The sequence below is a fragment of the Etheostoma spectabile genome, chromosome 2, assembly GCF_008692095.1.
Source record: "Etheostoma spectabile isolate EspeVRDwgs_2016 chromosome 2, UIUC_Espe_1.0, whole genome shotgun sequence".
Lineage (NCBI taxonomy): Eukaryota > Metazoa > Chordata > Actinopteri > Perciformes > Percidae > Etheostoma > Etheostoma spectabile.
The window spans coordinates 10316646-10328184 of NC_045734.1; the positions used below are offsets into that span (position 1 = coordinate 10316646).

At 39.8% G+C, this 11539-nt stretch overlaps 1 protein-coding gene across 1 annotated transcript in view; it reads left to right on the plus strand.

The window, feature by feature from the left end:
• The first annotated feature begins 2793 nt into the window (after positions 1-2793).
• The window catches only part of spag5 (sperm associated antigen 5), an 11283-nt gene continuing 2537 nt past the window's right edge, over positions 2794-11539 (plus strand). Inside the window, exons 1-18 of the mRNA XM_032544233.1 lie at positions 2794-2945; positions 3391-3461; positions 3553-3675; positions 3762-6031; positions 6144-6336; positions 6495-6611; positions 6773-6865; positions 6966-7100; positions 7498-7617; positions 7721-7813; positions 8324-8458; positions 8570-8663; positions 8787-8934; positions 9237-9287; positions 9717-9891; positions 10313-10446; positions 10751-10919; positions 11142-11289. Of these exons, the coding sequence (XP_032400124.1) occupies positions 3423-3461; positions 3553-3675; positions 3762-6031; positions 6144-6336; positions 6495-6611; positions 6773-6865; positions 6966-7100; positions 7498-7617; positions 7721-7813; positions 8324-8458; positions 8570-8663; positions 8787-8934; positions 9237-9287; positions 9717-9891; positions 10313-10446; positions 10751-10919; positions 11142-11289 (4237 nt within the window). The 5' untranslated portion in view covers positions 2794-2945; positions 3391-3422. The remainder of the gene's footprint in view (positions 2946-3390; positions 3462-3552; positions 3676-3761; positions 6032-6143; positions 6337-6494; positions 6612-6772; positions 6866-6965; positions 7101-7497; positions 7618-7720; positions 7814-8323; positions 8459-8569; positions 8664-8786; positions 8935-9236; positions 9288-9716; positions 9892-10312; positions 10447-10750; positions 10920-11141; positions 11290-11539) is intronic.

Sequence of the window (11539 nt, forward strand, 5' to 3'; positions counted from 1 at the left end):
CCCAGCCACGACCCATCTTCAATGCTCTTACTGAGGACAGGAGGTTGTTGGTCAAGATCTCGTGAAACATGGCTCCATCCATCCTCCCCTCAATAGGGTGCAGTTGTCCTGTCTCCTTTCCAGAACTTATTATGCACATTAGCACTGTTTTGTTTTATTGGTCAAGTTTGTAATTTGATTTTTTGTTGTTATGTTATGTAGCCTACTGTAGGCATATGTCTAATTTATAACTTGTAAATCTGTAAAAACCTTATAAAGCTCTATTTAAAGAAAAAAAAGCATAAGGACAAAGGAAACATGGTTAAGCTGTTAACCAGTCTTAAAATAATTTTTAAGGCAATGAATTTACAAAATACTGTATATTAATTAATAACATACAGTCTGTTGGGTCAGCTGAAGTAAGGCAAGGCAGCTTTATTTGTATAGCACATTTCAGCAACAGGGCAATTCAAAGTGCTTTACACAAAATCAGTTAAACAGATAAAACCAGGGTGTCCGCGGGTTTTAAAAGTATAAAAAGTGATAAATCAAAATTGTCAAATTTAAGGCCATTAAAAGGGTTAAATTTAGTCTCAGAGGTATTATTTTTTAAATTAGGTATTTTTTCAGACTATCAGGTGTCCTATTCTGATTGAAACTATCCTGCGTTTGCGTTAGTCCGTTTAAATATGGGCTTTGCGTGGTCTGGGCACATAATCGATCTTCGTCTCCGTCTATGTTGATGCTGACGTATATTCAGTGGTCGTTCGATCATCATCAGAACAAGAAGAAGTGGCTGGCTTACGTTTTATTTTAGACTTGCTTCAAGCCATATCTTACAACCATCGTCGTCTTTTAATGGGCAAATGCAAGTTTTCTGATAGCTGGGTGAACAACCCAGAGTTTAGGACTGGCTCAGGCCTGTAGTAGGGTGGCCATGGGCGCCACACCAACACTGCGCGCGGAGGCTCTGTGGTGTCTGAACACTGCAGTTAAACACCACTCATTTAACTCAAATAAAGGAATTTCAGAGCTGTTTAAAGAAATGCTTCCCGACTCCAGGGCTACCAACTCTCACGCATTGGCCGTGAGACACACGCATTTGATCGGTTTCACACGCTCACACGCCACACCCCCGATTTCTCACGCTGTCGGTCAAATTCTTAAAGATGAGTTTATCTATAGATCTACTTGAGCCACTATGATCGACTAGATGTGCTTCAGAGACTGTGGGGGGGGGGGGGGGTCAGGAGCGCTCCCTGTCTGCGGAATTTTCAAATTGTCGCAAACTGAGAATTTTTTTTTACCTGAAATAAATATGTATGAGCTCTGAGTATCACAGACCCGTCCGTCGCTTCGTGTCCACTCTCTCTGTAAAAATAGAGGTGAGCAGCGCGACTGGTGGGCAGTGCCGCGTTGCATCCGTGCGTAGACCTCCAATAATGAGCAGCGTACAGCCTCCTCGTAACTTGTTTGTTAAATGGGCCTCTGTGTCTGTCAGACGGTCTGAGTGAGATCCACCATATGAACGGAGCAATGACATGCACAGCAGACTATATTACAACTCTCCAAGTCTCGGACAACAGAGATGGGAGGAGTTATATTTTGAATGTGCACAAAGTTGTAAACATGAGCAAAAATCTGATGATCTCTAAATATCTAAATGTAACTGTAAATAATTCATTCAATGTTTCATAAAATGAACAAAAAGTATTTATTTTCCAAAAAAGTAAATACAGTAAGTGCTGCACGAGGATGAGGGCCAAACAATATGAGCCTTGGCACAAACGCTAAAGGATTAGAAATTATGTAAATCAGTGGTTCTCATTCTTTAGAATTTCAGTGGTCTTAGTTGATCCCTCAACATTAATTTACTTTGGGTCCTGGTCCCTACACCAGGGGCCCTGGACCTGTTCACCACAGACCAAATCTTCTCAGCGTGTGCTGACATATATACTGCTCTTCATGTGGTTCATATGTGTTGGCACATTGTCTGGGTCAGTTCTATATCATGAAAAGTTAATAATGTAAAGCTGAATGCCCTAATACCTGTTGATACTACAACAATGCAAAGGCTCTTAACCTACAGTTTTGCACATATTATGCAAGCTTAATTTCTCAATTGTTTTGCAAAACTCTCCAGAAAGTGCCATTTAATGGTTAATAAAAATAAAATAAAAACTGGGGGGCATACCACGACCCTCCCACTTTGGATCCAGTTCTCAACTATCCATTCTCTTCATTGCACATTTATGTAGTTTGTTTTACTTTATTTACTAAGTGAAATAAATATGTGCAGATGTTGTAATGTATGTTGTCTCTAAATTATTCATTTCTGTATGTTTAATAGTCAAAATCTGTGTAAATAATGAAAGGTCGCTGATTAACACTTGCAATTCATTGTCGTGATGGTTTTAAAAAAATTCTGAAGGTAGTAAAAAAACGGTATTTAAAAAGTAGTAAATTTAACTAAAGGATTGCTGTACATACCCTGAAAACAAACAGTAAAAATCATAAGCATTAAAAACCAATAAAACACAAGTAGCCTTTATGTTTTTTTTTTACATTTATTTTAAATTGAGATTAACAATTACAAAAATATTGTAACCCATGTTTTGTTAAAATATTTGGTGGAAACACAAATGTTTTTTGTATGTGGGGACATAAGAAATAATGAAAATAAATAAGGCAACCTAAATAAATGACCAGGCGACTCAAGAGTGAAGGAACTTAAGTTGTCACTACTAATAACTTCCTGTGGGCGGCAGCAGGGAGCAGTCAGTGGAAGTACGCGTCACGTCCGCTCAGTGCGTGACACAACAACGAAGAATATAAATGATCCAATAGCAGAGCTGACATTTGTGTTTTGAATGAAACGCGGTTGATGGCTGCTTGACGCAGTTTGTTTATCCGATTCTTGTAGCGTTTTGCAACGTTCGTTAAAGTTAACTGGTACAAATTGGAAGGTAATGTGCTTTTACTGTAATTCACAGGCAATAGTCTCATTCTTTTAAAATGTTCACTAGCTGCGGATGGAAAGTGTGCAAACTAACAAGCTAGAGTTGACGTAACGATAATTTACGTTAGCTAGCGTAATGACTTTGGTAACGCTTTCCTAAACTAACGTTAGAAGTTTGCTAGCCCTACGCCCTTTCTAACATTATTCTTAGCAACACATTTAGTTATATAGTTTCATCATAAACCCAAGTTAGGCTTTGTATATCACTGTATTAGCGTGTATGCGCAAAGGCCAACTGCCTGTACTCGACACTTAACAATAACATCGTTAACGTTAGCTTCTTAGCTAGCGGGTGAACGTGATAGCTCTGTGGCGACTGACGTAACATTAATGTCCATCAATATGTTTAACCTTTAAGCATGTTTTATACAGAAATCTGTCTTAATTTGCAGCTGTAAAATAATTGTCCCGGCACGCCGGAGTTATGTCCTCCAGGAAATCAAGTTCCAGTGTGGGAGGCTTGGTAAGACTTTTGTGGTCAGTTATGCACGAGTTGTTGTTGTTAAATTATGATACAACACGCTAATAATACTTTGTTTGACGTCTGGTGTTAGCTTTCAAGCAAATGTGTAGAGCGTACCCCTCTGAGAAGCCTGCAGAATGAATTGCTGCATCCGTCAACTCCATCACGGTTCAAATCGAAATCACTTCTCAATGCAGATGTGAAACTGACAATGGTGGGTTTATACTGTACTATACTATACTATTGCTATTGTTTTCAATGTCTGTGTGACTTTTTCTTACCGTTCATTCTAATCAACAGGCTGATGTTCCTTTATGTGACCCAAAAAACCCCATGCAGTCTCCTACATCCGACTCAGTGATTCAAATCAGTGCTTTCACTATTGATGATACCACTTGTACAGAAACAGCTTGTGGACTTGGAGATGTAACATATAAATCCTTCGTCTGTCCTGGTGGGGAGGTTGAGGTTACAGGCTCAGCAGCGTGTGCAGAAGAGAGTATTATTTTGCCCATGAACCAGGGTATAAAAAGCATTCAAGAAACAGAAGATACAGTCATCTCTGACAGTATAATAGTTCAGTCATGCAGTGACCACGTTGATCACCCCTATTACAATCCTGAGATGAAAGATGCTTCCTTGATTGACGTTGATGCAGCATGTCTCTGTGAAATTTCAAACTCTAAACTAACTCATGAAGACTTGGATGACAAACACGCACAAGATTTCAGAGCTTTTCAGAATGACTGCTTTGAAGAGAAAGATGTCACTTGGAAATCCTTTGTTTGTGATGGCGGTGAGGTGGAAGTTCCTGATGTCACCAGACTACAAGAAGAGACCATTCCTCTGCCCAAGGAACAGCTGGGTGAACCTATACAAGACAACAGTGTAAATTTAACAAATCTCTCAGATTCTGGCCAATTATGTCACGTTGAACACTCGGATCATCCCTACTTTAGCAGTGACAATGGTATTTGTCTCATCACCTCCTTCCCTGACACAACAAATACTCCTGAAAAACCTGCCGTTGGACTGAGTGATGCAACCATCAAATCATTTAACTGCAGTGGAGGTGTGATTTTTGGTGGTGCCAAACTTGCAGATGAGGCTGTTCCTCTACCAGCTGACCAAACTGCAACCTGCAGTGAGTCATACAATTATGGTATAGAGCCAGGCATGTTTGCTAGTGACCAATATGTGCAAAACAGTAATGAGCATTCAGATCTCCCACACTGCAATATGGAAAATTACCCATTGGGGGAACCATTACCATTCAGCCTTGATGTTGTGGATGAGGATAAACCAATAAGCTTGGTGTTGCAAGATTACCAGACTGGCAGACAGGCAGAAACTACATTGAGCTCTTTCATCAGTGCCAGAAAGGATGTTGAAATACCAAATGGCACTCGATTGTCTCAGAAGATGTTCCCTCTGCCTGACGACCAGGCTGTGATCAGCCAGCCCCTAGATTACAATGGTATACCTACTTCGCTTACACAGGATCACGTTCAAGATGACTATGAGAAATCTAACATTCATGTGGAAAATGAAGTTGTGGTTGATACTGACCCACCAACTATCAGTACATCTTCACTGACTGACACATCTTCAAAGGCACTGGATGATAAATCAGTTAAGTGTCAAATGCAAGAAACCTCTAAGGACTTGATGCATCCTGTGGACAGTGCATTGCCTATGCTTTATAGATCTGAGTCTTCTGACGGAAGCCATACACTTGTGGAAGTGCATGAGAAACACGTATCTCAAGTGCAAATCAGCAGTGAATTCCATAAATCCAGTGAGGACAAAGACTGTGCTCTCGGTTCACCTGGGAATGGCTTGATTCTTTGTGACTCTGCAGAAAAACCTTGGTCAGAAAACCTCCCTAATGTTTTGAAAGTGCAGTCAGAATGTCCCTCAGTAGCATCACGTTTGCCATTTGGGATCCTCAGTCCGATTGTTAGAAGAGCCTCTCTCGCTGTATTAAAGGCTTTTAAGGGTCCTGCTTTTGACCAATTTTGTGATGAGTCTGCTTTCAATGGTGGAACGAGCTTTGTGGCTGATTGTTGTTCAAATTTTGACCAACCTGGGTTATTGGGAGAGCACCTGGTGAGCCCCATGCCACGTCCTCTGTTAAACTCTACAGCACTAGATTGCAAGCCAGAACCAGTCACTGAGCCCGTTGATGTGCGTGCAAAGCCTTGTGCAGTGTCCCAGCCAGAGCCAGTTACTGAGCCACTTAAAGAGCCATGTGCAGTGCCTCAGATTGAAGGGGAGGTTCTGGATATGCCTATGATTCCAGATGGTCCCCTTCAGCTGCAGCTTCGGCAGATGGCCGAGTTCCTTTTCTTGGCATCAGGAAAGATGGGTCCTGCTACTACCGCTCTGCGTCCTGCTGCTGTCATGGTCCCATCGGCATCAGCTACTCCTGCAGAATCCCACAGTGTCTGTGTGGGTACCACTCCTGTTAAATGGTTAGACCATAGTGTCAATACATCTGGCCAGTTTGAGCGAAAGAGGGATTTCTCTGTGGTTGATGCCTGCACTCTGACTGACCCCCTCCTGTGGAAGTAAGTGTTGCCTCTGGATTAGTTAGGTTGCCAATGATTTCTGAATAAGACATGGTTAATTCAAATTTCTGTTTTTTTTTTTTCTGTGTCTGCCTTTCACTTTTTCTTCCAGTCTACCTCCGTACGGCCTTGAGGGTCTCCCCAGACAAGAGCTGGAGCAAGGGTTAAGGTCTAGCATGATCATGGTTGAGGCTCTTGTGCAGCAGTTGACTGCAGCCAGGGCAAATGGATGTTCTTCTGCAGGCCCTGCACCCTCAGACCTCAGGGAGAAACTAGTGCAAACAGACCATACTGAACTCAGTCAGGTAAGCACACATTCAGACATCTTTAAGGCACTGACAGTGGGAGATGTGGAGCAATTAGAGTTTGCACTTTTTATAGGTTGTTCTTTTGCTAATGCAACGTCTTAAGTTACTTTTAGTTCATCCATAATCTGTTTTCAATGTGTTTTTATTTTATATAGAACACAATGTACAGAGACCTATATTTGGAGGCTCTAAACAGGGTTCGGGATTTGGAGACGGACAGTAGTTCTTTACAGAACCTCACCCAGTGTATGCAGGACATGAGGGTCACCATGGTGAGAGACAAACCATGACATAACATGTTTTATGTTGTCTACACTTTATAGGCTCTGGCACATGCTTTTTAATGATTTAACATTGTATGTGAAAAAGAATGCAGTGACACACCTGAATTTGCTCTTTCATGACAGTGACTGGTGTGCATTTGTCCCAACAGACATCTTTGAGTTGTGACACAGATGCTGCTCTCTCTAACATGAAGCAACTGGGAGACAATGTCAGAGAGGACCATCAAAGCCTTGTTTTACATGTATGTAAACATGTGTTGCATGCTGTAATTATCTTCTAACTGGCTTCTGTGTAATTATCCAGTGGATATGAATTAGTTTGTGTATTTTGCTTGGGTTTAGTACGATCAGATGAAGTCTCTATTTGAGAAAACAAAGGAAATGCAGACAACAATGATGCAGAAGGTCAAAGATGCTCTTCACCAAAGAGATGACATGACGATACAGATGGAGGAGGCCTTCAGAGTCAAGAAGGCGGTAAGCACGGTGACAAATCTCTTAATTGTTAATGTAGTTCAGTGTGTGTTTTGTCTCAGGACTATTCCAACCAAAAAAGTGACTACTGCAGGTTGAGGATTAGTAATTTTAAATAAAACAGAACTATACTTTGTCATGCTTTTGTTGTGATTAGAGAATAATATAAAAAAAATTGCTGATATTGAGTTAGGACTAAACTAAGGCATTTCAAATATAAATTTAACAAAATTGCAGGCCTCTTAAAGCTTAACAAGTACTTAAATGATTATGAAGAATACTATTGAAACAGTCTCCCAAAGTAAATTTTTATGTTTATTGCCAGTGATATTCTTTTTATTTTTATAAAGCATTCTTTATTCCAGGACCATTACGTTTGTGTCTGGTTGTCTGTTTTCAGGCCTTCAGTGCGATGGAACAATTGAGGACACACTGTGCTACAGAAATCTCAGCACTGGAAAGGATTGTGGGGTCTCAGCAAGAACTGTCATCTGCCCTAAACCAGACTTACCCACAACAGGTACAGACAACTGGCAAAAGACAATGGCTCTACCTTTAACCTATTCAGCATAACACCAATCAGAATGTGTTTAATTTCTTATTGTTTTTCTCTACTAATGCAGGTTGCATTAAACCAGGCATACACTGAAATGCTGAATTCTGCTTCTGATGTTTTGTCCACAACCATGGATGAACAATCCAGTTTGATGAATGAAGTATGTACAATATATCCTTTTTAAAGAGACTCAAATAAGCAGTGTAGACATGTAACAATACCATTACACTAGGGCTGGGCAATATGGCCCTACAAAATTACGATATGTTATGGTATGTGTGATGATTATATTCTCGATGATATGAAAAAATACTAAACTATTTTTTTTTATTCCAAGAACATGCATTTGAAACACAGTGAGTGTTTAAGTTTTGTCAGCATAAACCTTAACACTTTGCCTTTTAAATATTCAGTAAAAAATGTTTATTTACTTTTGTAAACAGTAACTCGGTAAGATTCAGATTCTGTATGAATAGTACAGCAAAGTCCCAGCAGCTTCAAAAGAAAAGATGGACATATTGTTTGAATTGTAGTTTGATCTCTTGCATTTGTTCAATAACACAATAGTTATATAATTTTGCTCCGTTAAAAGGGTGTTTGGATTTGTGACAGCATTTACCACTTTGTTTGCTCATAATATGGATGCTTTTGCATGGTCATCTTTTCACAGCTCTGCACAGTTAGAGGCCTGATGCAGAAAACTGCTCCCATGCTTCTGAAGCTGAATGAGAAGGCAGCTGCTGCTTTGAGAGAGAGGGATGAACATATGTCTGCAAGAGACCAAGCTGTTGAAGAGGGAGAGCAGGTTGGATGTTTATACTGTATTTGGGACACTTACTAAATCACTCTACTAGTCTTATAAGTGAGTTCTTATTTTTATTATTTTTTTATTTTTAAATAAACTTGTGCTCAACAGATCAAAGAAGAATTAAACCAAGCTTACATGAATCTCCAATCTGCCAGAGAACAGATTGGTGATTTAAATCTGCAGGTGACAATTCTGACCTCAGGTAAAAAGTTGCTTAGCTCATTTCATTCCTTTTTAATTTTTAAATAGTTGAACAGTTTAACTATTTTTCTTCTTTATCAGCTTATAAAATGGCTAACATTTCCTTCTTTTCCTTAAATTTCAGAGATGGGTGTGCTGCGTCAGAAGCTAACCGAAAGGGAGGAAGAGAGGGGTCCGCTGGAGAGGAAGGTGACTGAGCTGTCTGCCACCGTTTCCTCCACTTTGGCTTCCTACACCTTCTTGGAACAGGCCCTTGGTGCTGAGACTACAAAGTATGATCCCCCACCACAACACTTATTTGTTGATGGCATTAAGCCTGCACGTTTCAGGGAAAAATATGAGTCATGATTTTTATTTTTTTGCTTAGAGTTGATATCACGATTCTCTGCCACAATTTATTTTCTCACAAAGTTTAGTATTTGTTGCACAGATAAACCATAACAAAACAAATTGGAAGTACCAAAAATAAAAATGTTTATATATATATATAAAAACATTTTTATTGAGGGGCATCTTGAAGAAGCAAAAAGTACTTACTGAAATATAGCGTAGCTAAAACAAATTGTTGTTTCAGGTTGAAGCAGTCGTGGAAGGAAATCCAGCTAGCAAAGGACAGAGCAAATGAGTAAGTGGTGATTTATCTACTCATTAGGTTGACCCTATAACTTTCAGGTTGAACTGGTTTGATTAGATATGAAATATTGATTTTAAAAATTAAAGTATCTTGTTGAAACAGCTTAAACTTTCAGACTTCTTTATACCTTTTTTGTTAATTTTACATTTAATTCTGTATGCATCCATAGACCAATTTATTAAAATGGTGTTAGGGGATAACTCACTTTGTTTTCATATACTCTGTTTGGTTAGTAGGAAACATTCTGCTGCTTACAAGCTGCCCACACAGTTGTCCATATGCAGTATATACTACTTTTAAACTACTGAAATTATGACAGAAAATGGGGAAATGTTGTTCTCAGAGCGAACCAAAATTTCTATCACCTATCTACACACGTCACCTAAAAAAGTACAACCAATGTCCACTTCTTGGGTTCAGGTTGGAGACGTCACTGGGTCAGTCAGAGCAGCGGGTTGCTGACTTAAGTAAGGCTCTGGCTCAAAATGAGGAGCAGCTCAGTCAGCTGCAGCTCCTCTCGCAGTCACAGAACCTGCAGATCCAGCAACTCCAGGATGTTTGCACTCAACTTGGTGGTGTGCGGGAGATGAACGAGGTAAATCTATGTATGTATGTATGTATGTATGCATGCATGCCTGCCTTGAGAGAGATTTATATATTACACAAATTGACCGGAAATTTTGATGTTAGACCCTCTTATTACTGCCTTTTTATTGTCTGAGAAGACTGAACAATTTACATTACACACAAAATGTATTTAACCAGTCTGCTATTAGTCTGGTTCTCAGTCCTTATAGACATAATACACTTGTGCTATAAGCCAACATGGAGCTGAGTTTCTTTGCCCACAAAATTTAATTCGAGCCTGTGTTCCAAGCATTTTAGAAATATTTTGAATTTAATTTTTCTGTCTTGATTGATGGCGATTAATTTCTGCCCTAAAAATCAAGACTTCATACAGTACGATGCTGTCAATATAGTATGTTACTTCTGTTTTATATTTGATTGTGTGTCAGTTCTTACAGATGGAGAATGAGTTGGCTAGGGAGCAGGTGGTTGAAAGTGAGCGTATGCTGATGGCCAACCTCCAGGCGCTCCGGGAGAGGAACATCCAGTGTGAGGACCTAAAAAGAGAACTTGGTCAATTTCAGTAAGTCATGATCCTATATTATCTTTTGTTGCTTTCCCCACTATTCTATCATATCTGTTAAGCAGAATTTTGATAAACAAAATAGTTTTGTGTCGTGTGAAATGAAGGTAGCAAAATCAAAGGAAATAATGGTTTTATAGTATATTTGATCAAGAGGAGAAAAAAAAAATCTGTGGGTAAACAAGTCTTTAATCTATCTGTGGGCATGCAGCTATGTTTAAACTGCAGCAAATCTGGTGTAAATCTTTTTTTGTTGAAGTTTTGTCTGTATACTAAATTATAATTTGTCTCATGTGTAATGCAGGCTTGAGAACAGGAGTTTGCACAAGGAGCTGGAAAGTACAAAGTCCAGAGTCAGTGCAACCCAGATGGAGCTTGGAGAGAAACTGGCACAGGCGGTCACCGAAATTACATTGCTGCATCACACGCTGCGAGGACTGACTAATGAAATACACGCAGCGCTCAATGACCAGGTAACTCAAAAGAACTGCTTGACACAACCTTAAGCAGAAGAGCAGCTGGATTTCACCACCTGTCCACTTACATATGTGCCCATGCTTATATTCAATACGTTGATACAGCATGAAGGGCTATTTTTTTTAATTTTTTATAAAGGTAAGTAATACCGAAATTAACGTGGACTGCAGCACTGTGGAGAAAAACGGATGCTTTCATGCAAGTGTATGTCTTTTCAGAAACCAGAACCCAAGAAGGATAAAGAGTCTCATGCAGTCCACACCATGGAGCGTTGTCACCCCTCCAGCTCTTTTGTTGATAGCATCATGGTAGCACTAACTTCTGAGAAGGAGGAAGATGCCTCAACAGAGACACCACCTGGATCAGGTACTGTAGCTCACCCCGCATGTCCCTAGAAGTGATAATTTTTCCAAATTGTAATGGCTATTGAGCTAATCAGTGTACATCCAATGGATGGCTTGGTTCTTTTAATAGACAAGAATATCAGATTTAATTTGCTCATAAAGCAGCCAATTGTTGACTCTGAATACAATTGGCGACTTTCAGACCGACGCAGTGATGCTGGTGGTCAGTCTGAATAGGTCAATGTGCTTCATTCAGCCTCAATCCATGATCC